General features: G+C 48.0%; 2 protein-coding genes across 8 annotated transcripts; both read left to right on the forward strand.

The window, feature by feature from the left end:
• The first annotated feature begins 42 nt into the window (after positions 1–42).
• On the forward strand, positions 43–11,951 carry ITGB1BP2 (integrin subunit beta 1 binding protein 2). 2 transcript variants are annotated; one of them, XM_080365532.1, is made up of 11 exons: positions 43–5,731; positions 5,940–5,989; positions 6,087–6,143; positions 6,729–6,877; positions 7,020–7,132; positions 7,397–7,455; positions 8,392–8,462; positions 8,701–8,803; positions 10,149–10,271; positions 10,711–10,773; positions 11,543–11,951. In XM_080365532.1, exons 1-11 carry the CDS (start codon positions 5,668–5,670, stop codon positions 11,792–11,794), a joined length of 1,104 nt encoding a protein of 367 aa, XP_080221658.1. In that variant the 5' UTR covers positions 43–5,667; the 3' UTR covers positions 11,795–11,951. The 2 variants fall into 2 exon arrangements, with proteins under 2 accessions (XP_080221658.1, XP_080221659.1); XM_080365533.1 differs by having other exon boundaries at positions 10,152–10,271.
• A 135-nt stretch (positions 11,952–12,086) lies between these two features.
• LOC308053816 (rho-related GTP-binding protein RhoG-like) lies at positions 12,087–26,337 on the forward strand. 6 transcript variants are annotated; one of them, XM_080365558.1, is made up of 5 exons: positions 12,087–12,669; positions 13,545–13,669; positions 14,954–15,034; positions 19,947–20,017; positions 21,889–26,337. In XM_080365558.1, exon 5 carries the CDS (start codon positions 21,910–21,912, stop codon positions 22,483–22,485), a length of 576 nt encoding a protein of 191 aa, XP_080221684.1. In that variant the 5' UTR covers positions 12,087–12,669; positions 13,545–13,669; positions 14,954–15,034; positions 19,947–20,017; positions 21,889–21,909; the 3' UTR covers positions 22,486–26,337. The 6 variants fall into 6 exon arrangements, with proteins under 6 accessions (XP_080221684.1, XP_080221682.1, XP_080221681.1 ...); XM_080365556.1 differs by lacking the exon at positions 14,954–15,034; XM_080365555.1 differs by lacking the exons at positions 13,545–13,669; positions 14,954–15,034.
• The last annotated feature ends 20 nt before the right edge of the window (positions 26,338–26,357 follow it).

Raw genomic sequence — 26,357 nt, forward strand, 5'->3', positions numbered from 1 at the left:
TAAATCAAGCTTCAGATTATGGTACAAAAATTGTTCTTGTACAGCTCTTTATAGAGAGGGTGCTCAACCCCTGAGAATTTTCTAAGTTACCCTTATCGCAGAACAAGTTTTATTTGTGTGTTGGAATGAGACCTTCCACATCAGCATTTCGGAACACAAGGGAGCTCCTGATGCACCTAGGATTCATCTGTGTTGTGGAAGCAAGATGTAAGACTTGTCCACGTGTCACTGGGACCGTGGAGTTCAACTCCGTGTCTCATCTGTGTAGTACAGAGTTGTCTGGTCTGTCGCTGCCCCTGGGTTGCAGTTGCCTCTGGCTGGGGTGCAGAGCTTCCCACAGAGCTCTGAGCTTCTGTGCTGGAGCAGGAAGCAGAGGACTTGGAACTGTCTATGGCAACAGTAACTCTTCATCTTGTGTAATACATGAGGAAATCTGTAGGAAGGGGGAGCCTTCTGTGAGTTGTTTTCTCCCACTGAAGCTCTCGAGGCTGGGGAGGGGGGAGCAGGGGGGAAAGCTTAGGAAGAAATCTAGGTGGGAGAGGGAGGGGGAAGGAGTCGCAGCCTAAGAGCACAGGGAGCTGCCTTACAGACTTGAGAAATAATAGGGAAGATGAAAACGTTTTCAGATGCCTGTTACCATGGCAATAACCTTAAAAAATGTAGGGTTTGGTCCTGTAGGTACTCTTAAGTAGGGAAAGATGAAATAATGGCTCTGGAGGTTTTATTGGTTTACCCCTGTCATTTGATGGCTTATAATTAGGCTGGAATGACATGACTGATGAAAAGCTGCATTGAAGAGAGGCTGCAGCTGATGCTTTTGTTTCTTTTGCTTGTTTTGTTTTCCACATTCAAAAGCATCAGCACTAGTAGATGGCTTGCTGAAGTGATAACTAATCGCTATTTAATGGTGATTGTCGGAGGATTGCAACTTACCTGTAGGTACACTATGAAGAGTTTGCCGATCTTTTTCACCTGACCCATTTCCTAGGATAGATCAATACTGCAAAATCTCAAGTTGGTGGGAATTGCTGATTAGTTTTTCTGTTGCCCTGTGGAGAGGATGCATCTGTTCTTGTGGCTTGTGTCTGGAACATGGCTGGCAGACATTCACTAATGCCATGGGTGTTTGCTAAGTACATTGTTTAATTCCAGAGCGTGAAATATTGGGAGAAGAAACTGAAGTTGCACCCAGGTGTCTGTATTATCTCATTCTCCTGCCCATTGCTCAGCTGGCTTGCCTGTTGGTGAGCACTCAAAAGAGAAGTTGTTGCTGTAGGAAAATGGCAGAGCTCAAACCTTCAGCATTACTCTGCTGCCGCCTCAATGCTGTTCAAGTATGAGGTGAGGATGGGTCTGGTTATTGCCTTTCCCTGGGAGAAAAGAGATATACTAACAGGGTGTTTAAAATTGCGGGGAAGGAGGGATTTAGCGCTGTTCAAAGTCCATCTAACAAGACCGGTACGAGGTGAAAATTGAAGATCAAATGACAGCAAAGGAAGAAAACTAAAACTACACTCTGCTGTGAATGACAGAGGTAACTATTCTCATTTACTTGAAAGGAGGAGACTGAAAACCTGTGACTGAGGATCTAGTAAGGAAATTATAAAGCAGACCATTACTAAGGCTTTCAGAGGCATGCAGCAGGAGGAAATGGCACCGGGGACTGCTTGTAGTGCAGAAGCATCTAAGGCTGGGCACAGGAGCAAGCAAGGCTGCCTACTCCAGAGCACTTCCAGATACTGGAGTCTGCTGGAGCACTGGCGGTTTTGCTGTCAGCCTTGTCTTGCACAGCTTGGGTAAGGTAGCGAGCGCAGCTCCAGAGGCTGGACTCTGCACAAGCACTGCTGTGGTGTGCTGAGGTCCAAGCAGTGTACAGACGGGAACGCTTTCCTCTGCATGCTTTTCCAGGTCGCTGTCTGTTACGTCACTGCAGACTGATGAAGTATTTTGACTATCACGAAGAGATACCCTTGCCTTTTGCTGTCGTATCTGATCAGCTTGTTTAAAATCCACTTAACACAGTATCAGTTCATATCAGAGCAAGGACTCATGAGCAGTCTGGTTCTTATCACTTCACTCTTAGCTTTAAACCCTCATCATTTGTGGGCTTCAGAAGTTACAGCTTGTGCTTTATGCAGCTTCTCCTTAAACAACAGTGACTGCATTCACAAGAACTGAGGATAAATCTGAAAAATCCAGTGGGTACGTGGATAATTTTGTCACATGAAAGCAATAGACAAACATTTCCTTTTTTTTCCTGGCACAATGCATCTCACTAGAAGCTGTCATTTATCATAGAAAGCTACAAATGGTAGAATATGGAGAGGTGCTTCTCTAGTGAGCTACCTTTGAGAGCTGAAAGAAGAAGACGTGATTTCCTGTGGCCTTGCTGAAAAGAGCCATCATTCTCTCTTCTGTCTTGGTCATGGCTCAGGTACCTGCTTGTCTGCCTGGTGAGGCACCTGAGTGCCAGAGAGAGCCAGAAGGAGAGGAAGAAAGCAGGGAGCTCACCCTAGCACAACGCTGCCTTTGGGATGCTTTCCCTCATGATAGCCTGGCCACGCTGCTCTGCCTGAGCTCACAGTGACCATGCTGTAAGGCAGCAGGACCCTCCAAAGGGAAACCTGTAAAACCCCATACTCCCCACCAGTTCAGGCTGTTTGGGGCAGCAGGTTTTTATTACGGATGCTAGCTAATGCCAAGAAAACTGCATCTTAGGAGTAGACCAAATTCTATTCTTTTTGGACCGGTTCCTGTTGAGGACCAAAGCGCGCTTTTTGATGAGGACTGTCGCATGCATTTTCAGAGCAAGCACTGGAGTAACTGTCTCCTTCAGCAGTTTGGCTGCAAGGAGACAAAATTATCTGTGGGAGCAAGACACTGCCTGAACTACAGGGAGAAAATTCCCATCACCTGGGAAACTGATTCCACTTTGAAGATGTAATTGTTCAGTGAGACCAGAGCATTGGGGCAACAGCCCTGTAATAACACGAGCTGCAGAAGGGCAGTGTTCCTGAATGGAGAGATGAATACTGTCCACAACCCCATTTCCGATGGTTTTCTGGTCTTTTTTAAAGCTGTTCTCCGAGCTGTTGAGTACAATCAGTGCAGACGTCTTGGACAACCGTTGGTATGTAACCCTGGAGCAGTGCTTGCCAGAGGAGCATCCAGGCAGAACTTCTGCTGTAGAATTGCTCAGCACATATTCTTATCGGGAAGATTTTATTTCTCAAATAACTAAAACATGAATCCTGCCTACTAGCTTTGTGTAGCATTCGTAGTGGTAATATGTATGTCAGGGATCTTCCTCCTCCTAACCAGCCTTTTGTATGGAGGAGCAACTCCATGCTTTAGAAACGCTCTCCCTTCCCACTGCCCTGAGCTCCAGAGCACCCCAAATGACCAAAGGGTGAACTGAGTTTCTCTCCATTCTCTGCCTTTCTCTCATCCTCTTTTTCCTCATCTTTAAAGCACCAGCACTAGCAGGGCCTTGAGTCTGTTGGTGGCTGACCGATTGGTTCCCCTGGAGCTTATCTCTATTTCATGGCAGGTTTCTTGTGTCTGTCTCCCAGGCTGCACCCCCTCACCTTGTCCTCCCTGGGGACCACCCCCTTTGGCTAGGAGCTGTGGACACCCCGATTTACTGTATTTCACTATGCTATGTCCCATCTGTCAAGCCACCTTATTCCCTGCAGACATTTGCAGTGGTGCAGCAGAGGAGCAAGGGCAGAGCAGTGCTGCTGCATGCTCTCCGCTGCCTGCCATTGCTCCTTGGGTGCTGAGGGTGCTCTGCTCAGCCACAGCCCCCCCAGCTACCTGCTGGTCCCTCTGCGATGAGCCTTGAGCCTCTGTGCGTAGGTCAGCCACAGCATCCCCTTGGCATTTCCTCTGGGGCATGCAACGTAACCTGAGCTCCAGATTCCCACTGGCACAGGGATGGCAACAGCTGCAGCTTTGCTGACAGCTCATAGAAAGGACGGACAAGGAGATCTGAAACCCTATAGCTCTCTGCTCAGCCCCCGGGACCACAAATTCTCCCATCACAGGGCTCTGCCTGGCTTCCTGGGTCCCAAGTGATCCCTCCCATCTGAGCAGAGGCTCTGGATGCCAGCAGCATTTTTTTACCCACCTTTGGGTCCCTTAGGTCATATATTGTGTCTTTAGGCACCGCAGTCATTTGAGGGAGGTATCAGCTTGAAGCCATGTGGCTTATGCTGGTGTGGCAGCTCCTCAGTGTCCTCACATTTCCCTCCTACCTTTTGGGTTGGATGTGGGTTTATATACAGGCTACTCTTGCATAAGGAGACCTGATGGTGATACACGACCTCCCCTCCAGTGGGACTGTCTCACTTGCTAATGAGATGACAAGGCAACCAAGGCCTTGCTTTGATGGGCAAGCAGCCCAATGTTGCTGCTGGCCGGGGTGTCTCAAGGTGGGGATGGCAAAACTGAGCTAGACATGGAGCAGCAGGGCAGTGTGAAAAGACTCTGGAGTCATCTTCTTGGTGAGCTCTAGAATTTCTGCAAGAGTTCATCCTAACTCTGGACTTTGGAGATCCCCTCGGGGTGGCAGCAGGTCCTGCAGGCTGTTGTAGTGGGATTAACTAGGTTAAACAAACATCATGGGACCAGGATGGTGTTACATCAGCCACAGTGGACCCTGTGGGTTCCCCTCCCAGGCTGTTGCCTGCAGAACCTGCCCTTTGCACTGCCTGATAGTGCCAAGGGCTTATGTTGAACCTGGTTCCTGAGCAGAAACACTCTGCAGGTGCTTTGTGCTCTGACAGGTCAGGGCAGCACCCAGGAAACAGCTGTCTGTGAACAGGAACAACAAAAAGAAAGTAATAGTTGTTTTAGATGTCTGTAGGAACTAAGTAAAACCTTTGATCTCAAGAAGGTTTCCTGTTTGTAGAGAAAAACCCTGGGGTCCCGGAATGGGGGCAGGTTGTCCAAGCAAACCGCTCCTGGGTTTGGGGTTTGGGAGGCCCATATAATATTTTGCGCCCTTTTTCTATGATGACAATGATCTTCCAGGGGACAAATTTCATCCCTGGGTTGCACAAGACCCTGCATTGGAGGATGTCTTGGCCACATGCACTGCTTTGGTGTGACGGTGTTTCTGTTTAGAATAGGGCCTTCTGGGGCTGGGGGAGATCACCACACATTTTGCCCTGAGGCTCTGGGAAGTCTCTTCCCTTCTTTTTCAGGAAACTTTCAGCTGCTTCTATAAATGCCAAAGAAACTGAGAGCAGTTGGTCAAGAAGAGTCGCAGGTTGCCCCAAGCTGAGCGTGAACACCAGGGTGACCCCAATGCCAATGCTTCCATTCCAGATGCCGGCAGGATGGCAGGCACTGGGAGGTCCTCTGCCCACCCCAGGTGTGGAGCCACCCCGCAGCATTCCCTCTTCTGGGCACAGGGGCAGGACAAAAATGCCTCTTGAGATAACATGGGTGCCAGGTCCCGTCAGCTGCCGAGCTGCTGTGTCCATTTTTAGCCTGGTCTCCAGTTACCAGCCACCTCCTCCAGCTGCCTCCAAAGATAGGCAAAGCCACCTCCCTGTGCCTGGGCTGGAAACTGCCGGGAAGCAGATGGGAGGTCACAGGCAGGGATGAGACTGGTGGGATATTTGTGGAAGGAGTGAAGGACGCTGTGAGTACACCTCAGCTATGGCGCTGCTGTGCTACAACAAGGGCTGTGGGCAGAGGTTTGATCCTGAGCACAACGCCAAGGGTAAGTGGGCTCATCCACCTTGCACTGGGGTGAGTGGGAATGCATGCCACTTTCCCAGTCTGCAGCCCAAGCTGCCAAGCAGGGCTGAGCTGAGCCCAGTACAGGCAGCCCACATGGCAGGAGCTGGCTTAGGAGCTGCCGGGCATCAGAGGTGCCTCGTGGGCAGGATTGTTCCTCATGAAATGTTCTGCCTGATCGCCCTTTTCAGATTCCTGCCTGTACCACCCGGGTGTCCCCATCTTCCACGATGCCCTGAAGGTGAGTAGGGCAGGAGCCAGGCTGCAGCTGCAGGGGGGGACCTCGTGCCTGGAGGGACTGCCCGCACCCGACCACTTTGTCATCTCCCGGTGCCTAGGGCTGGTCTTGTTGCAAGAAACGCACAACAGACTTCTCCGAGTTCCTCTCCATAAAGGTGAGTGACCTGCCAGCCCAAATGCACCCACTGCTCCTCTGTCCTCTCCTCCTCACCACTGCCCTGCCCTGGCCTGGCCCAGCCCCATCCCATGCCAAGGCTGCCCCCTTCGCCCTGCTGGGTGGGGATTTCCTATCTGCTGCCCAGGAGCCTGCAAACAAGGGTGCTGCTCCCAAGGTGTGGGGCAGGCGGTCCCAGAGGAGGGTGTCGGAAAGGGCTGAGATCCCCCACCAGGATCCTGTGGGATGAGGACAAATGTCCCAAGTGCCAGCACAGCTGTGAATGTCTGGGCTGTCCGGGCCAGGGGGGAGGAGGCAGCAGAGGCCCAGGGATGTGAGGGAGACTTGGTGCCCTTCAGCTGCCAGGCTGGGGTGCAGCAAAGCTGAGACCTCTCTGCCGTGGCACCAGTGAGGCTGCCACACCGTCCCTGAGAATCCCTGCAGACATAGCCCCTGCCTTGGTGCGGGGTCAGAGCCCATCCCTGCAGGACACAGAGCCACCAGACCACGGGAACTCACAGGGTTTGGGAGCAGCTGCCAGGTTAGGGAAGGCAAAGCAGGCGTCAGGCTTGCCTCTGCTGCTCAGGGATGCACAAAGGGGTTTCACAGCAAGGAGAAGCCCCCTGAGCCTTTCAGCCAAAAGGAGACCTCAGATGAGCTGAAGGCCAAACCAGTGCAGGAGCTCATCATCCAAGGACCAAAATCAGCTGAGAAGATGCAGCGGGAAAGACCAAGGTGAGACAGCCTCAGCTAACAGCGTTGCCCTGCCGTGCTGCTTCTTCTGCATGTGTCTTGACCTGCTGCTTCCTCAAGAGAGGCAACAACACTTACATTGCAAAAAAAAAACCACTTGGCTTTTGCTGCTGCTGTTTCCCAGCTCTGATGAGCCTAGACAACTGCTGCCAATTAAAGTATCCAGGTCTCTGGAGCAGGCACTGGAGAAACTGAACCTGTCCTCCAAGGACGAGTCACCTGAGGGCAGTTGCACAGGTAGCGATGAGCTGATGGGTGGCAGTGGGGTTGCATGTGGCAAGTTCAGCATGGGGTTTTGCATGGCAGGTTCAGCACGGGATGGCAGGTGTGTGCTCAGCCACCTGCAAATCCACAGAGCTGCACCTTGGAGGTACATTGCAATGGGCTGTGCTCAGGGGCTGTCTGTGCGAAGCTCGGGAGCTGGGAGTGGGGCTGTGGGGAAGGTCTGGGGGCAAGCATGGATGGAGTGTTCCCCAGGGTGAAGCTGTGTTGTTCTCACAGGGGAGGCGGCTGCCCAGGTGAGAGCTGGCAGCACCTGCAAGAATGCAGGCTGCAAGGCGGTAAGTACCGGGCAGGGTCCCATCTTTGCACGGTCTGTGCCACATGGCCAGGAGCATTGCAGGTCTGGTGCGGTGGCTTGTGTCCCAGCTACCATCAGGTGTGGGGCAGGGTGCCAGGTGGGTTGGAGGTGACAGTGCCCATCCGCTCCGTATGCTCCTGCTCATCCCATCCCTGGAGTGGCTGCCTCTGTCACCTCCCAGCCATGTTCCTGCAAGAGGCTTCCAGATTCCTGGACTAGTGGTACATTTGTGTTTCACTGCTGCTAATTGCTTGCAATGAAATATAGCACATGTTCAGGATATGGGCCTATAGGTAAAATGCACGTAGAATAATTCCCACCTGCATTTAATTAACACAGCACAGCCCACTTCCTATCTTGCCCCAAGACTGCCTGTCTGCCTCAAGGCACTTGGCGAAGGGACCAAGCTGCAGGAGGGCCAGCATGCTTGGAAAGCAGCAGGGAAGGGAGCAAGCAGGGAGCAAAAGGTGGGAGGTGGATAAGGACATGAGACTGACATGCTCTGGGAAGGAGGGGAAAGGGCAGGATGGATAAACAGCCCCTTGCACCTCAGAATGTGTTTCTGTGGTGTGCAAACTTGCCCGTTGTCCCTGTGCTGCCCAGTGGCTGGGCTGGGACCAGGCTGTGTTTGGGAGAGGGCATATGGAAGGGCTGCTGCCGTGGTCGGGGGGATGACACTGGGGTCCCGGTGCAGGTGGGGTGGCTGCCTTGCTGGCAGGGAGCAGAGACCAGTGCCAGGCTGCCAGCTAGGCATAGTCCCAGAGGAGGTCCTCACAGATGCTGGACCCAGTGAAAGGGTGATGCTGGGCATCGTGCTGTGCCCTCTGCAGGGATGGGCACCGATGGGTGAATGCCTGGCTGTGCTGTGCTGTGCCAGAGGCACAGCCAAAACTTTCCTCTGCTTCTTGCTCCACAGATCTACCAGGGCCCAGAGGGCAACACAGAGGTTTGTGTTTTCCATCCTGGCATTCCTGTCTTCCACGAGGGGTAAGAAACAACCTCTTACCAGGGAGCAAAATGACCCTGCTGAGGGCTGAAATTGCTGCATTGCAAGGCTGGGTGGCCTCAGCCGGTGCAGTTGCGGGTGACCCCCCACCCCCAGCAACAGGTGGGCAGGAGGAGATGCTGGTTCCGAGTTCCTCTCCCCCGCCACCCTGAAGTCTGCTGTGGTCCCCTCTCCTGCTCCCGTGGGTGCTCCCTGCTCAGGTCACCCTGCTCTCTCCAGGATGAAGTACTGGAGCTGCTGCAAATTCAAAACGACGGACTTCAGCACCTTCCTGGAACAGCCGGGCTGCAGAACTGGGAAGCACTGCTGGACAGGGAAGGGGGTAAGGGGGCTCTTGGCAGCAGTGACTTGTGTGAGCAAAGTGCCATTACTGGCACCTGAGGAGTGCTCCTTCCCTGGCTCTGCATTCACACGGGTTTCTGCATTTAATTCTCTTAATTTTCATAATTGCTGACAGATGACTGTGCAGGGTTTGAATGCTTAATCTTCACCCATCTGCTGTTTAAAATGCATCTCCCTCATTCACAAAATGTGTCAGCTCTCAGCCCCAACGGGCAGATGTATGATAGGAAGCTGAATGAGGCAGGAGCTGGCCCCAGGCACAGCGTAGCCAGCGCTGCAGGCTGCTGCACAGGGGGAGGCAGCTAAGCATGGGAAAAGCCTTGCAAAACACACCAAAAGTTTTGAAACGTGAATGCAGATGACTGAATTTGGTTTTAATGAAGCTTTCACTCTGCAACTGCTTCCCAGGAGGGACCTCATCTACAATAGCGACACAGTGGTGTGGCAGGGTAATGGGGCGAAGACCCCAGTTCCCAATATTTAGTGTGTGCGTATGCATGTGTAAGTTTCTCCAGGGAAGCTCCTGGCTGGAAACAGGCTTGAGCTGGGAAAGTTGCAGCAAAGTGGCCCAGGATAACCCTGAAAGTCTGAGTCAGCACTACTCTGAGCAACACCCTCTGAGCCCAGTCTGTTCTTTATCCTGAAGAAGAAAACTTATAGTGGATGTAAAGGAGGCTGCAGTGAATGTACTGTTGTGATGTTGTGATGCAGATGGTTTGTGCTAATTGTCACCTGAGTTTGGGGCTGGGGTTCCTCCTGTGGTGTTTCTCTGGCTGGTAATGTTGAGGGCTGCAGTGGGTCTGTCTCCTGGTGATGCTCAGAAATGTCTAGTGGAGCCAAAGTTGCCTGTGGCACAGATAAGGTGGGATCCCGTGGGAGAAATGTGAAACGTGCCCCTTTGGGGCTCATCTATGTGCCACATTTAACATGGTGGCATGATTCATGTCCAGCAACAGCTCCTGCGCTGCCCTCCAGACCAAATTTCCTGACTGCATAGTGCCTGTGAGCTTGGGCATAGGAGAGTGACTCTGGAACAAGAAGGGGGATGTCTCTGGTCTTAACACCTCCTTCTGGAGCAACCCCAAGCACAGCACAGATGCCCGATGTTGCATGGGACAGCTTGGCAGGGGCTGCCCACCATTGCATGAATGATGTCCCCTCAAAAACCTGCATGAAAGGCAGAGTTTGATCTTGCTTAGCTGATGCTAACCTCAGCCAGTGCTCTGTGAAGATGTGTGAAGAAGCATCCTCCGGCACAGACAGCCCCTCTTGTTTTGGGGTGTACTTGGGCTAGATGCCATGCCGTGATGGATTCCTCTCACCAGCAGGACAAGAAGGCGGTGTCAAGCCGGCAGGACTGGCACCAAACCAGTAGCCAGGTGGTGGTGACTGTCTATGCCAAGAACCCCCTGCCTGCCCTCAGCAGCGTGAAAGCCAACCGCACTGTGGTGAGTGGGGTGGGCAGGGCTGTGCTGGGGATGCACACTTCTGTGGCACCTGATTTTGGTGAGCCAACAGCCAGGAGCTGGCACTCATTGATAGCCTCTTTGGTCTGCTGCTGCACTGCCTACCTGCTGTCCCCAAGCTGACAGCCCAGTGGCTTCACTGCTGCTGCAGCAGCATCTGCCCTACCACTCTGGCTTAGTGGCTTTCAGCCTCAGTGGGTGGCTCTGCTGGCCTCGAATCCCTCGACTGGTGGCAGAGGTGAACCTGGCATGCTCTGAAGGGGGTGAAATGCTCCCAGGTGCTGAGGCCATTGCAGGGCTGTTACACTGGAGCCAGGACGTGGGATGCATTACAATGCTGGAAGTCAGCTGCATTGCCCCAGGGAAGAGCTCTGGCAAGTGTTGTGCTATCCATTCAGATAATTTTCTGTTGATCTTTCAGCTTGAGGTTCATGTCATCTTTGAAGGGAATAAGATTTTCCAGACAGAACTAGATCTCTGGGGGGTAAGATCCTGTTTACTTTGATTTCTGTGTGCCAATAGTCTCTGTGGGGCTGGGCTGCAATGTTGTGAGGCAGCCTGTGCTTGCTTTTGCTCCTGGGCCAGGTCACCCAGGTACCAGCATTTACAGCCATCTCTGCTAGGAAATGCCTTAGGGGTTGTGAGGAGGGCTGTTTCGGTGGCTGCTGGTGGCTGCACCAATCGATCCTGCACCAAGAACAGAGCTGTACGTCGCTGCTGGGTCTGTAGGTGTGCTGGGTTTGGTCCCAGACTGCCCCAAAGGGTCTTTGGCCCAGCAGGTCCCTCTCCCCTACTGCAGCCCTGCTGTGCCTGCAGGCAGGCGGTGGCGTGAGGGGGAGACACAAGCTCTCTTGATTTCTCAGCTGCTTGCTGGCTGTGGAGGAGCAGTGAGACTCCAGAATTTGCATGTACATTTCTTGGCTTTATTTCTGGGGTGTGCTGCCTGTGCCTGCGGCAGCAGAGCGTGCCGCTGGGTGCGGGTATGGCTGTGTCTCAGCGCAGCTCGCTGCCGTGGGGAGAGGGCTGTACCGCAGCTGTGTGCGTGGCTGTGGCTAGCTGAGCTCTGTGCCAGCACTGTCGTGCTGCTCAAACGGAACACCCTGAAGCTCAGCTGGAGCCCGGGTTTCATCCCGCTCCATCTCTTGGCTCATTTCTTCTCCTCTGGTAGGGCTCTGCCAGTAAGGGAAAGGATGAGCACATGCTCCTTGCCCTCCCGTGCCCAGCTCACCGCAGCTTTCCTTCCCTCTGTCTAGGTCATCGAAGTAGAGAAAAGCTTTGTGACCATGGTCCCTACCAAGGTGGAGATCACGCTTTGCAAAGCCAGCCCTGGCTTGTGGGCCAGGCTAGAGCACCCCCAAAGCAGGTTGCACTCCTGTGACGGGCAGGAGAAGGAAGCTGCCAACGCAGAGGAGCCCGGGGCAGTGCAGGAGGAGGACTCAGATGACAGCTTGAGTTGGTCAGAGGAGGAAGATGAGGAGCTGGAGATGGGAACACCGAGCAACTGACAGTCAAGTGCTTCAGCAGCTGAGCGGTGCTGGCTCCTGAGCTGCTGGGGACCTTGGCACCAGCTCCGGAGTAGCAGATCCAGCCCTAAGCCACATGCACGCTGCAGCGTGCCCTCTCCCCCGTCAGAAGGGGCAAGGAATAAAAATCCAGAGCAAAGGTTATACTTTGAAATTCCTGACAGGCGCTTAAGAAACACCAGTGGGCCGAGCCCATGTGTCTCTCTGCTGCGCCCGGCCAGGGCAGGACAGCGGGAGGAGCCCCCGTGTCGGCACCTCGGGCACCGGGGAGCCACAGCCCCGTGTTCCGCCCGCCCCTGGCACTCCCGGCGGAGCAGAGATCCGGGGCAGCCGGGTGAGCGGGCTGGACCCCCGCCGCCTCGCTCCCTCCGTGACGGGGCTGCGGCGCCGGGCCCGGGGTGCTGGAAGACGGGATGGCGGCTCAAGGGAAACGTCGGTGGCTCCGGAGGGACTCGGCGTCCTCCTCCGCAAAGGCCTTGGCAGGGGAGAGGCCGGTACCGACCGAGCGGCGGGGGACCAGGAGGCCGGGGAAGCGGGGTGTCCCCGGAGGGGTTTCGGTTCTGGCGCCTCCCGGCGCTGGGCCGGGGGGCGGCGGGCGCCACTCACCGCCTGCAGTGCAGCACTCGGGTACCGAGCCCCGACCGCCGGAGCGGGCCGGGCCCGCCCCCCGCCCCCCGCGGCGGCGCCCCCTGGCGGGCCCTCCGGGCACGGCGGTGGGTCACAGGGCGCCTGCGCGGCGGCGTGCGCGGGGCGCGTGCGCGCGGCGGCGGCGGTAGCGGCAGGGGCGGGCGGCGGGGTGCGGCCGGGTCGAGGGTCTGCTGCCGTCCCGGGAGCGGTGGCTGCCGGCGGCGTGAGAGGTGAGTGCGGGGCCGGCGGCGCGGAAGGGCGGCCGGGCCGGGGGGCGGCGGCGGCGGCGCGGTGCCGTGCCGGGCGGCGCCCCGGGCTCCCCACATGCGGTGGCGGGCCCTGAGGGGCCGTGAGGGGACCGGAGGCGCGCTGGCCGCGGGCCCGGTGGCGGCGTGGCGGCTTCGGCGGGCCCGGGCCTCCCGCCTGGCTGCGCGCGTGTCTCCTCAGCGGGGCGGGCGGGCGGCGGCCGGGCGGGCGGCGCTGGGCAGGAACATCCCCGCGTCCGGCCGCGCCGCCCTCGCTGTCAGGGGGCGGTGGCCCGGGGCCGGCGCCGGCCTCTGCTGGCCGGGAGCTGCGGCGTCGCCTTCCCGGGGGGGCTGCTGGCCCGCTGCCCGCGGCACCTGCCCCGCTGGGGGGCGGCTGGTACCGCGGGGTGGAAGGGCGAGCCGGGGAGCGGCGGAGCGGCCGGCCCCAGCCGCAGGGCGTGTTCGCTCCGCTCGCAGGGGCTGCGGGGGGGGGCCGGTCCCGGCTCCTGCGCTCGGCGGTGCTTGTGGAGCTGAACGTGGCCGGGGAGCCCGAGGGTGCTGAAGCCGTAGGGGAGGGGGGATGTTTCGGAACAAGCTTATCTGCGGCCCCATCTCTCACCCAGGGACGTGGGGGAAGCCGGCGTGGCCCCGCGGGCGAGTCCTGCGCTCCCCTCTGCTGCGGGGCGAAGGCTGGGCAGGGCTGTTCCCAGCCAGGCCCGTGCTGATCCCTGTTAGGAGCACTGTGACAAATTTAAGGTGACCTCTGCTCCCAGCAGATATAATAAAAGGTTGGCATATGATGATTTAGCCTTTTCTAAAGGTTTCTTGTTTCAGTGCTGAAAGTGAATTTTCCTTTACAGGGGTATGTAAGAGTAGTCATACTTGGTTTACTCTCTAAAAGCTGCCAAATTCTGGTCTGGGGAAGAGTAGAGCATGGTGGTGACCTAGAATACTCTTGAGTGCTGAAGGGTTTCAGGAGTTACAGGTATTGTTGTCTCATTTACCAGCCGCTACAGAGCTGTCTTTCATAAGTGTAACGGTTCTTTTCTTGAGTCCTGTGAACTTTCAGTATTTGTAACATCCTGTACTGAGGAATTCCTAGCTTAACCTCAAACCCTGAGAAGCAGCGCTACCTTTTACTTGGTTTGAACCTCCGTCTTTCTGATTTAATTTGATGTCTCTTTGTTCTTTTGTTAAGACCCAGTGAATTGTTGGTATCTGTTTACTCTTTATAAACACTTGTGATTCCCATCATATTTACTCGTGAGTTATAAAAAAAGCTTTAAATGCTTTTGTTCTTTACGTGTATCCTGTGCTTGCAACATGTGTCCTGCGCTAGAGTGCGGTGCTCCTAGTGCCAGCATCACTAGCTGTGCGCTCTTTGTCCCAAACTTATTTTTTGATTTTAAAAAGTTTACATTCTTCCTGTGTCAAATGTAAAATACAGAGCTTAAAGGCTGTTTGGCCAGTTTGCCAGTGTTCAACTGCACACAAGTTTTTCTATAGGGAGCTTATGAGATGTATTTGGCGGTTTAGCTTACAAAAAAAAAAAAAAGAAGATGCTTTTAAATGTTCCTTGAAGGAACTTTACTGAGATCTTGGAAAAACAATGAAATACACAGTTTGCAATTAGGAGGAGGAAACTGAATACACAGTTTGATTTGCTTACATGATGAGGCTGTGATTCTTTTGGAGTCTGAAGTGTTTTCACACTGTTTGGTATCACATAAAGGTCCATGCCTTTGCAAGGTGTATTTTATTTTTCTTTTTTTTTATTTCCCTATGACTGTATGTGTAAATCTGGCAGACTGCTACGATGCTCTTTGTCGCTGGTAACTTCTGCTCGCTTTTTAGAAATGCAATACTTGATGCAAACAAGACTGGCAAGTATTGCAATATTGTTGTGCACAAATGATGATACAATATACACTAAGTGCATGCTTTAACTCATGTTGTAATTGTATCAAAAATATTTAAAGGTACTTTTGAAAACTGTTGTTGATTGACCAAGTACATTTTTTGTTTGGCTGGGTTTTTTTACTCCCTAGTGAAATCTGTAGGCGGCAGCGTAGAAATCAAAGGGAATGAAAAACGTGTGGGGGCTTTTTTCTCGAGGAAAAAGCTTAGGTTTTCCTGGTATACATGTTGCCCTTCAAATACAGCAGTGGCTTTGTTATGGCTTTTCTTAAAAATAAAGAACATTTGGAGTGCCAGGTGACAAAAGATGATGGGAAGATAGACTAACAGGGTTTTTTTCCACCTCAAACAGGAATCAAGGGTGCTTTAACTGGATTTATCATTCATCCTGCAATGTGCTTAATGTGCCTCTTCACAGAACCTCATGCCTGAGGTACTGTATTTTTTTCCTTTTAGCCAGCAGTAATGAATAAGGCCTTGACAGAATCTGTAAAAGCTAGGAAGGATGTATGTTACTCACTTTTTATGAACTGACTGTGATACCCAGGACCTCTGCAAGTTGCTTGTACCACCCAGGAGGTGTGTAGTGGATCTGGGCACAGAACCCTGCAGTCTCACCTCCTAGTCTTAGACCTTTACTGGGTTCACCCTCGAGGTGTGTCAGGGTCACTTGTGTTCAAATAAATGGCAAAGGGTGGCTGTCTTGGTGAACCCATGCTTTTGCATGGGGTTGCAGAAGGAAAATAAAGTTTAATACTCTGCAGCTTTTGATTAAGGCAGGATACATGTTATGTTCATATACTGGGGATTCAGGTATCTACTGAAGTCTTAGTTTTTAGTTTCTGTATAGCTGTATGGGTGCACCTCGGCGTAGTGTTATTTCACAGCTGTGCAGCTGTTCAGGTGCTTGTTTCTAATGCCCTTTGGGTATGTATTATCCAATAAACATAATCTTGGATTCATAGAATTTAAGGTCATTGATATTTGGTCACTAATATTGTTGCTCTTATATAAAATCTGGAGTATGAGTGGCCGTAGTAAGAGTGTTGATGCACTGAGGTTGAGGTGCCTGAATACCTCATGTAGACCACTTTGTTTTCACTGTGGTTCCCTAAGAAATACTGCTTACGTGGTAAATCTTATGTGTGTTTCATCCCAGGAAAAAAAAACCCCAATTTTAAATCAATAAACCCAATTTCAGCCTAATTTGACAAGGGTGGAAGTTTCAAAAACATCATATAAAAGGTTTTGGGTGGTTTCTTTTATTTCATTGGAACAGCTTTTTGTGCCAAAAGGGATAAGACCCTCCTAGCATTCACACTGAGGGAACAACCAGTGAGAATTGCACTCTTGTTAAGCATCAGTAATGTGTGCATGGGAGCTGAAACTCTGATCAGAGCTCTGCAGAAAGCGAGGTTCTTCAGTTCTCGTGTTCACATGGACCTCTGGATTGTGGACTGCTATGCTGCTGAAATCTGGCTTGGCTTGGTTTTTTTTTTTGTTTTGCTTTTTTACAACCCCCCCGGGTGCCACTGTGTTTTGCTTCTCTTGCAGGTATATGGCAGGACAGAAAGTGGTGTGAAAACTTTGAAAGGCACTGAGAAGTCCAAGTAGGTCATTCCATTGCTGAATGGTATTAGGGATGAGGTCTCCTATTTAACTTTTTTTACTCTTTCTTGGCATGCATTCTAAAAGTCTGGCAGTTGTCTATTCATTTGGCGCTTGCCTAAAAACAATGGTGAGTAAGTTGAGCTGTTGTGGAATGGTAACACAGTCTTGATTAAATTGCAGGGAGCCCTTTTATTTGTCAGGTCTGGTGGCTAAGCTGCACACATGAAAAAATTTTTAACTCCTTTGCATGGGTGAGGATGGTAGGATATACTTAGAACTGCCCCACCCACCCAATTCAATATTGAAAGTTTCTGCCTGACTTCACGTATCAGGTGGACAGAGTGAATCATCTCTGATCTAGTTTTTGTGACTGAAAGATGAGCAATTAAGTCATTTAGATATCTTAACTTCTGCTTGCTCCTGATAAAGCAGTATCAAACTTCTGAGCCTGCAAGACATTGATCAAAGGTGGTGGCTGAACAAAACAACACAGCTCAGTACAGATGATTTTGGCTGAACTCCTTGTGTGTTTTCTGCTAGTTTTTGGCCAAAACAGGGCCATATCCAATCTGGAAAGACAGATATGGAAGACCTGACAAACTGTGAAAACGGGGTTATCAAAGAGCAATATCAAAACTAAAATCCACCTAACAAAGGGACATCTGGTGTTAACGTAGCAAGGGGCAGAGACATACCCTGCTATGAAGTAATTCCTCTGCCAAGAATTTTTCGAAGTGCAGGAAGTATTAAAAGCATAAATCTAGAAAGCCCCAGAAGAATTCAGGTTCATGTTTCCTCTCTGTTTTCTGTCACTGTTTTCTCCCTTCTCTCAGCAGACAGGGAACTTTCCTTCAGAAGTGTTAAAGAAAGGATCTAGAAGTTTTTTCTCTCCTACAAAAAAATATTGATGCAACATGAAGTTATGATAGCTTTGTGAGGAGGGGAAGTGGAATCCAAATAGTGAATTTCCCCAGCAGATTTCTGGCTGGGTAACAGGAGAGCGAGCTGTCCATGTTAATAATACCAGAAAATACGTAATTAGGTCAGAACAGGAGCAGCTCTCCTGATGATGTCTCAACATGTCAATTGAAATCTTGCACATTCCAAAGGAAGTGCCAGGTGTGCAGGCAGTGAATGCAGACTTTGTAGTATCTTTTGAGAAGGAAGCTAACTCAAACAGGAATGCCAGTTTCTCACAGGCAGTGATGGACAAGATAGAAATAACTCTAATTACATATTTTTGCTCAACACTTCTTTATGGGGTGATTGGATTTGTTTTCTGGTTTTTTATTCTTTGAAAATTATTCCCATTCTGCTGTGACTGATAGAACTCTTCATGTTCTGATGATCTTAACTGTAACAGAAGTCCTTTCTCTAAGCAACCCAAATTACCTCTTACTACTGTAGACTTTCCATTCACTCCTTTTTCTCGCTGAGTAACATTTAAACTTGGCTTTGAAGCTTATGCCCAGCTTTCTGTTTCTAAATTCTAAGTCTTGTTTTTAATGTGTTGACATGTTAATCTGTATTTTTCTCTTTTTCAGTTCTTGTTGCCTGTTGTACGTCGAGTTTTTCTCTCTAAGGTTTTCCCCAAAAATTGTTTTGAAGTTCAGGAAAAAAACCCAAAAAAACCCAAACCAAACCCAAACAAAAAAATCCCAGACAAACCCTAAACCAATTTTCCTGCTCTTAATAATGTTTGTTGGTAATTTTGTTTTCAGAGTATGTTTTTTTTTTTCCCCAGCAAATATTTATATTCAAATACCATGCATCGCCAAGTTCAAGGGTGCTTGAGAAACAGAAAGATTTTTCCATGCAGATTTCAACCCCAGCTTCTTGCTATCTTACGAGAGTTTTATTGCTAGGCAAATTGTTTACAGGAAAAAATAGAGATTTCATACATTTTGAACAAAGCGGTATGTGGATTTAATAGAAAAGGCCTGATGGCGGTAATATTGTTTGCTTGGTTGTGTCTTACATTAATAAAACCTGTGTCTTCCATAATGTAAATCTTTAACCAAACTACACCTGCTCGCAGTGTACAGGTTTGAGGGGTATAGGAGCTTCTTTCTACTCTTTTTTTGCTTAATTTGTCTAAATTTTGTTTTTCAGTACTACAACACGTGTATCCTGGTGTTATTTTTTTTCTCTGGTATTGTATGTGCCGCACATGATTCCTTTCAGCTAAGACGACCTATTTTAAAGGAGCCCTGCAAAAAAGCATACTTAAAAGACTACAAGCTCTAATTGTATTTGTGTAGTTCATACTTAGCCTGAGGCCTGGCATGTTTGCATGGAGTTATTTCCTATTGCAAATGTTGCTCTTCTAAAATCCAAGCCTTAGTGAGGTAATTCAAGATACTAATGCTGTGAAAGAGCATGCATGTTCCAGGCTTTTTTGTTACCTTACTACTGTTCTCTGCATCGAAAGCTCTAATAACCTGTTAAAGCCCCAACAACACAACCCTTGGGTAACATGTTTCATTAGAAATCTTAAATCATGTTGACTAAAGCTATTTTAACTGCTGATGGGTATGGGATACATATGGCTTTGTAGTTTACCAATATATGAAACTGCGTGTATCATCTTGCAATATGGGTGTGATGACCCTCTGGATATCAGTGCCTGGTGTGTGCAGGTAGGGGTGAAATTCTGGGATACCCTGCCTTTCTGTGAAAAGCTCTGGACAGAAATGCATAGAGGTGAAAGCTCTTGGGGGAGCTCATGGTTTTTGTTTTGAAGAGAGGTCTGTTTCCAAGTCTTTGCCATTTTTTTTATTTTAGGAACTAGGCATATAGAAGGCTTTGTATAACTTGTTCTCCGTGGCATTTTTGTTGCTATAGTTTGAGTTTTTATTGCATGTTATAAACATGCAGAACTTTTTTTTATAAAAAAGCAGAACCAGCTGACTTAGTTCTACCATCTCTGTGATGCTACTTCTTACTGATCAAAATAGCAGTCTGTTGCATAGGTAGTTAATTTGGAAAATAATTTCTGCCCTAGAATTGTTGGTTACCATGAAGGTTTCTAGCACAGCATCTTCTGATACTTCAGTGGTTTGAAGTAAATGCAGGAATTAAGCTTTAAAATCTCTCTGTGCTGCAGTCCAGTGATGATTTGGCAGCAGTTGCAGTGTGTGGTGTTCCTCCCCCATGATTCATTTCCACCATATGCTACCACTGGCTTGGTTGTACCAACACAGTTGATTGTGGTACTTGTTGGTAAACTGGATGAAACAACTCCTCACCCTTTTTCAGTGTGTGGTCACAGCTTAGGAGGTGGCGTGCTACTTGGGTGGGAAGGGGAAACGTGGTTTGGAAACTTCTGAAGGCAGCCTTGCTGCTGGAGAGACTGTGGCAGTGTCTCAAAGCAGGTAGTGATCTGCCCTACACGGACAGCAGCAGTAGAGACTAGAATGGTGAGTTAACAGTTACATCTTAAGGTACAGCAGTGCTATGGTATTAAAATACACCTGCCTTTCTGTCACTGTTTGCTTGTAGCATTAGACCCTTTGTGTTCAGGAATATTACGTTGTATTGTATGCTGCCAGTAACAGTGGTCAACCTTTATTAATAATACAATGCTAAAAATGTTGAATTTGTGACATTTTACATAGTTTTATTTTACAAGGGGTTTCAATTTTGGGGTTTGCAAAATGCCTGAAATGTTTCTAAGCCTCTAATTTGATAGACTTTTTTTTTTTAATTTTTCTTCTTTTTTTTTCTCTCCCTAGCCCTGTTAAATGAAAATCTTGGTACAACTGTTCTGGAATAATATACGCAGTCCTACTGTCAGCTTTTGATGGTCAGTGCTGTTCTTCGTTTTACTGATACCTTTACAATATGCAGTTGCGTACTCATCTCTTTACATTTGACTGGAGCCTTTAAATGGAATGACTGATTTTTTTTTGCTGTATGCTGAAACTCACATCTATGCCTTTCTGCCAAAGCTCAAAAGTTTTTGCCAGATTTCATTTCAGGGGATTCATGTTGTTTTAGAAATCTAATTCCTGCCATTTTCGAAAAGGGTAAACTGCTTCTGCATCTTCTTTCAGCTTGTTTTCCTCCAAATTTTTCCCCTCCGATGTCCTGCTGGGTCTTTCTGGACAAGGTTTCTGCACTGCTTCTCACCAGTGATTGGTTTTCAATAGTGTGTGTATACATACATGGATACTTCCTTAAGAACTGCATGTTGTAGTGACCACAGTCTGTATCACTGGAGTTGCCTGTTATGGCTTTGTACCAAAACTTAATGTAGTCTGTTTTCACTTAGTACAGCAGAATCATGTGTGTTCCCAGTGGGAAGACAGCAGGATATGGATATAGATAAAGACTGTCAAAAAGGACAAAGCTAAGACTTAAATAGGAATGAGCTGTTGATTTGTTTGGATGGTCTTGAAGAGAAAGTTGAAGGAAGGGGGTCTCATAAGTTTTAGAAGTGAAATACTTCGCTATTTCTCCTTTTTATATGTTCCTTTTGCTATTTTGATGGGTTTGGAGCTGTGATCTTTCTGGAATATGCAGTATAGTTCCTCCCACTGTTTGTTTCTTCTCTTTGAAGCAGCGTATTTGCTGCTGGGTGCAAGTTGAGGATTACTGATCGTACCTCAAAGGCATTTGGGTGAGAAGGCAGATGCAAGTTCCTTCTTGTTCAGGCTGGCAGTGGAAGCTTTACCATACAACAAATGACTGCTTATATTCCATGCTATTTCCAAAGTTCCTGCTGTTCATATGATGAAAATTTGGAATGAATTGAGTTTTAGGCTATATCCATTTGATTATCAAACCTACTCTTCACTTTACCAGGAAATTTGACATTTAAGTGTCAAATATCTCCTGTAACAATTCCCCAGTTTGCCTAGGAAAGCTGTTTGCTGATCTTTTACAGCATGTATTTTTCAAATACTCGGTATAAGCTTTCTTAGTTTGGCTGAAGCCTATTAAGTTCTGCTTGATCTGTCACTGATTAGTGAGAATAATCTGTTCTTGGCTTCTCAGAAAAATTCTTTATGTATTCTAATCTGGGTACTATGGCTAGTTATATTTCAAAGAACAGCTTTTCTGGTATGTGCTACTTTATGGAGCTTTTATCTGGTGTCCTCTAATGCAGTTTCTTGATGTCTGATTAATTCTGAATTGAGTGAATTATTATAGTAAACAGTAGCAGTGCAGCCCAGCACAAGTATTTTGGTTTATTATATAATTTTTTGACCTTTCTTTACGCTAAAACTGTTTAGGCAGGAGACTATGTAGACGAGAAGTGTGAATCTTGGAGTGTGTGTGTACAGGTGTACAGAGGTGTATGTGTGTGAACCTACAAATGACAGAGTATCTTGTTACTAGGTTTGAGGTCATGATCCCTTTCCATTTGCAGGTACCTCTAAGGACTTGTCCCTTTGCCTGTGGGAAACTGACTGGCAGTAAGGCCAGACTGTGGGAATTTGTACTTACATGGTTGGAATGCAGTCACTTGTCACGGAGCTCTCAAGTCATTGCATCTCCATTTCACTATTGTCTTTCTAGCCTGTGAGCTCTTCATAATGGCTTCTGAGACACTGAGTGTGTCTAGCTGTGATAAGAAAGTGTTAGCAACATTAAAAACACTTGCTAAAGCTTATCTTTAAAATGACTATAATTGAGTGTGCTTTTCCTAACATTTTTTCTTGCTTTGTGCAGGACTTTGTTTCTGGGTAAAGAATGCAGACTATAAAGTGCGTAGTTGTTGGAGATGGTGCTGTGGGAAAAACTTGTCTTCTCATCAGCTATACCACCAATGCCTTCCCAGAAGAGTACATCCCTACTGTGTTCGACAACTACAGTGCCCAAATGACTGTTGATGGCCGGACAGTTAGCCTGAATCTCTGGGACACTGCAGGCCAGGAGGAATATGACCGCCTGCGCACGCTCTCATATCCTCAAACCAATGTATTTGTCATCTGTTTCTCCATCGGCAGCCCCTCTTCCTATGCAAATGTAAGGCACAAATGGCATCCTGAAGTTTCTCACCACTGTCCAAATGTTCCCATTCTTTTAGTGGGCACGAAGAGAGACTTGAGAAATGACCTGGAAACAGTTAAAAAGTTGAAAGAGCAAAGCTTGTCTCCCACTACCCCGCAGCAGGGGACTTCGCTGGCTAAACAAATTGGAGCAGTCAAATATTTGGAGTGCTCAGCGCTGAATCAGGAGGGTGTTCGGGAGGTGTTTGCTGAAGCTGTGCGTGCGGTTCTGTATCCTGTGACAAAGAAGAACGCAAGAAAATGTGTCTTATTGTAGTTACCTTGGGTGATGGATGTTCGAAGTTGAATATTGGAGGGTTCTTTAATGAGTTAAATTGAAGATTTGCATCTTGCACTAACAGCTCTAAGCAGAAATGGTTTATGCAACAAATATTCTTGCAGTCTTACTGCTTCAGGGATACTGAAACAGAACAGTTTGGGTTTCTCCCCCCCCCAGCTAAGAGGTCAAATATCTACTTTATTTCTAAAGTTCTGGTCTTCAGCTTCTCCAGGCATCACTTGGCTTCTGTCTTTATTTAGTGGAGGAAAATAGAAGAAGGGACTTCTTTGAAGCCAGACTTCTTTACTACATAGCTGTCAGTTACTAGATTTTGCTGAAAATAGCAAATTCTGATAACTTGGCTTTAAGTGTAGCTGCTGCTTTTCCCATCGCTTATTTACTGATTGAATTGGTTTTACAAACAGAAGTCTGGCTGTCCAGTTGTTTTAATTTGTCAGTTTAAAGCTTGAAAACAATTTGTTTACATGCAAAAATACCTGAGATATTACTGAGATTCACCTTATAGTGAACTGTGATCGTTTATACGCAGAGTTAGTATAAGGCATGTTTAATGCAGTGAGCAGGACCCAGGGAACACCTGCATTTGTTAATAGAAGCAGGAGCTGATTTCTTCTGATATAAGGAACTTGGAATAATGATGAGTCACTCAAATGAGTGATTTTTTCATGCTTTTGAATTGGAGAGGTGGAAGAGTAATTTAGATGCAGGTCTTCCATAATCATCTGAACTGAGTTTATTTCACTCTCCAAAGAGGCTTTGCACCCTGAGAATAAAGTTAACGGTCATCTTCTCAGACTGACTGAGGTAGTTGGGATGACACTTATCAAAATGGGATTTTCAGTGTCATCCCTTTGAATCCCAGAGACTTGATAGCAGCCCATTTGTTCTTGAGGAATTCATTGCTTAAGTCCCTAATGTTTTTGGGGCCACAACCTGAGATTTTTACAGCAAATTCCTTTATTGGTTTTCTGGGAGAATACTCACAGAAAATTTGGAGTTTCTGTTTACAGGAACCAGAAACCCTTATTTTGTCCTGGCAACTCAATGATGGTTTCAGTTTAAGTTTTTAACTGTTAGCCAGGCACTGGATAGGTTTACCTGGACAGTTTTTCTTCCCTACTAGGTGATCAGTTATTATAAACTCTTTTAACTGAAGGTCTGTTTATGTACTTTTAAACTTTCTTTAGCAGCTTTAGTGAGTGGCAGCTGGCTTTTATTTTCAGGATGTGCACTGTTCTTTATGTGTGATTCCGGGACCAGCTGAGGAGTGAGCGCATGAAACCTTCCTTAGACTTACCCTTACAGCTTGGTGGTATGAAAGCAGCATGCTTCAAAGATACTTTGTGTGAAACCAATGGTGCTGGACTGGGCTTTGTTGTCTGAAGTTGACAGTGCTGTCTTTGTCCGGATGCAGCCTCAATTGGTAATTCAGAACTTGCTTTCTTGTGATTCCCACACATGCAAAACTGCACTGGTGTATACCCTGGGCAGAAAAAAAGCCTCATTTTAGCAAGATAACAGAAAATACATCAACAAGGTTATTGGGGATCTTGTGTTAATTTGACCTTGCTTTATCTGATATGGGCAAAAATACCCAGTGGATAGAAACATTTGTATTTGTGCCCTGATTCCCCTCTTTGAAGAGGATGTGCCTTTCTTCAGTTGGTGTAACTGATGCTGACACTTAACTGCAACTTTTGTATATCTGAGGAATGCTCCTACTGAAACTGCAGCCCATAGATTTTAAATTGCAGTTAATCCAAATACTAGTATGTGTGGCTAGTGAACCAACACTGACTTCCAAACATTGCCTGATTGCAGGCAACACCAAAACACCTGTTATGCATGATGTTTGCAGAAGCCTAGAGACTCTGCATATTTTTCTTCACCAAGTGCCATTGCCTGGAGTGTCTTTGCATCTTTTGCACTCATAGAAGAAGTGCTGTTCCAGATGTGGCTCCTGTTGCAGTGCCCTGCACGCTGTGAGGGCATAGGAGTATTTCAGTGAGGTAACCTCCACTCACCACGTTCTGCCTTTGCTTTAGTAGTAGGCCTTTAGTGTGGGCTTGACTCACAGGCAGCAATTAACTCTGTGCCTTGTAATTCAAGATTATTTTCTATAGGTAAATTTCAGTAACTGAGTACATAGACTTTATCATGTTTAAAATGTATTTATTTAAGCCAGTGCATGTTTTTTTTTAATGCTGGTCAGGCCTAAATCAACTGTCTAGTTACCCTGGTGCAAGCCCATAACCTTTGCTTCATTCACAGATGTACTTTAAAAGATTTGTGATATCTTTGAACTGCTCTTAATAGACTTAATTTCAACAACAGGCACCTCTTTTTTTTTTTTTTTCCCTACATATATTTGCGATTTTGTACCGAAGCTACTACTGTTTTAAAGTTTTTACTTTTTTACATATTCAAATCTTTGTTGTGCATCTTTTGTGGTTATTCCTAACTGGATTACAATAATTTTGTGAAGAAAACCTTTGAGCAAGTATTATTGCACAGCCCTGACCCTGTTTCTGGAGGCTCACAGAGCAGCCATCCTGGTGTTAACTGGAAGAGAGTATGGTCAGATAAATAAGTCAACTACTTAATTTGTTTGAATTGATTACATTATTGATTACATCATGGTAGAACACTTTATCCCCATGTAGATTACCTAATAAATGGGTTGCACAATAGTACTGAGGAGAATAACGCAGTAATGATGAAAATGAGCGGAAAGTGAACTTTGAACTGTAAAAAACCTTTTACTGACTTTGGAGTACCTCATCAATAGCCATTTAGATGCCTTATATTTCTGTTGCTTTCTGCCAGGAGCAAAAGTCCTGCTGGCTGACAGCTGGTTTCCTCCAGCCTCTGCTTTTCATGAGAACAAGCTTCAGGAGCGCACGGATTGAATGAGCTTTTCCATTAGGTGGGCATTCTCAGTCTGTGGCTCAACCACCCCCCTCCCCCATTTCTTGGTGCATTTTATTGTAAGTAGTCCAGTGCTTCAGTCTACAATCCATTCTGTTCCTCCTGCTTTTTGCCTGTGGGCAGGTAACAAATACAGACTTCATCCAGCCCTGCAGCTGGATTTTGTCTGTTTTCAGGAGATCAGAAAACCTGGGTTAAGCTGTGCGGGTTTCCCGAACTGTTCAAGATTCCTCGGTTTATTACTGGATAGAAACCCAATGTGTATGTTTTAATTTGCAAAAGAGACTCTATGCAGAGACCGTTTTTAATCTTTCGGTTTGAATTGTTTCTGAAATACTTATGTTTTAAAATATAGCTGAAGCCATCCACAGGGGAGCTGAGCAGTTCAGGAATTCTATGTCCAAAGGATGTTACGAGGCATGCTTAAATGTCTAAGTGCTTTCTCCAGTTTACATTTGCAATTATTTCTGTGAAATTAAAACTAGAAGAGCCTCACTGTGCTTTGTCCCCCTGTGCTAAACCTGGCTTTGTGGGAACCTTGGTGCTGCTTGGGCTGCCCCCGGGGAGGCGGCCAGGGCTCATGGGGGTCCCAACCCCCTGGGTGGGCTGCGGGGCCCATCAGCAGTGGGAGCCCAAGACTCTGAAGTGTGGTACTGATACATACACTGGCAACTTGATTTTATACTGTAAAAGTATTTGTATTACAGCTAACAGTTTTAAAGGATGATTATTATTTTTTTTTAAATTATGCAGAATTAAGTTGTAATAAACCTTTCCTCATCTCTCTGGCTGTCGTATTAACTCACCCTGCTGTTTGTAACGCACCTGTTCTAAACGTAGTTCTTTCCTGTGGAAAGCCAGACCCCGTTTCTTAAACGCAATAAACGATTTTTCGGTGAAGGCCGGAGCCTCCGCGCTTC

Source organism: Falco punctatus (genome assembly GCF_963210335.1).
Source record: "Falco punctatus genome assembly, chromosome: 15".
NCBI lineage: Eukaryota > Metazoa > Chordata > Aves > Falconiformes > Falconidae > Falco > Falco punctatus.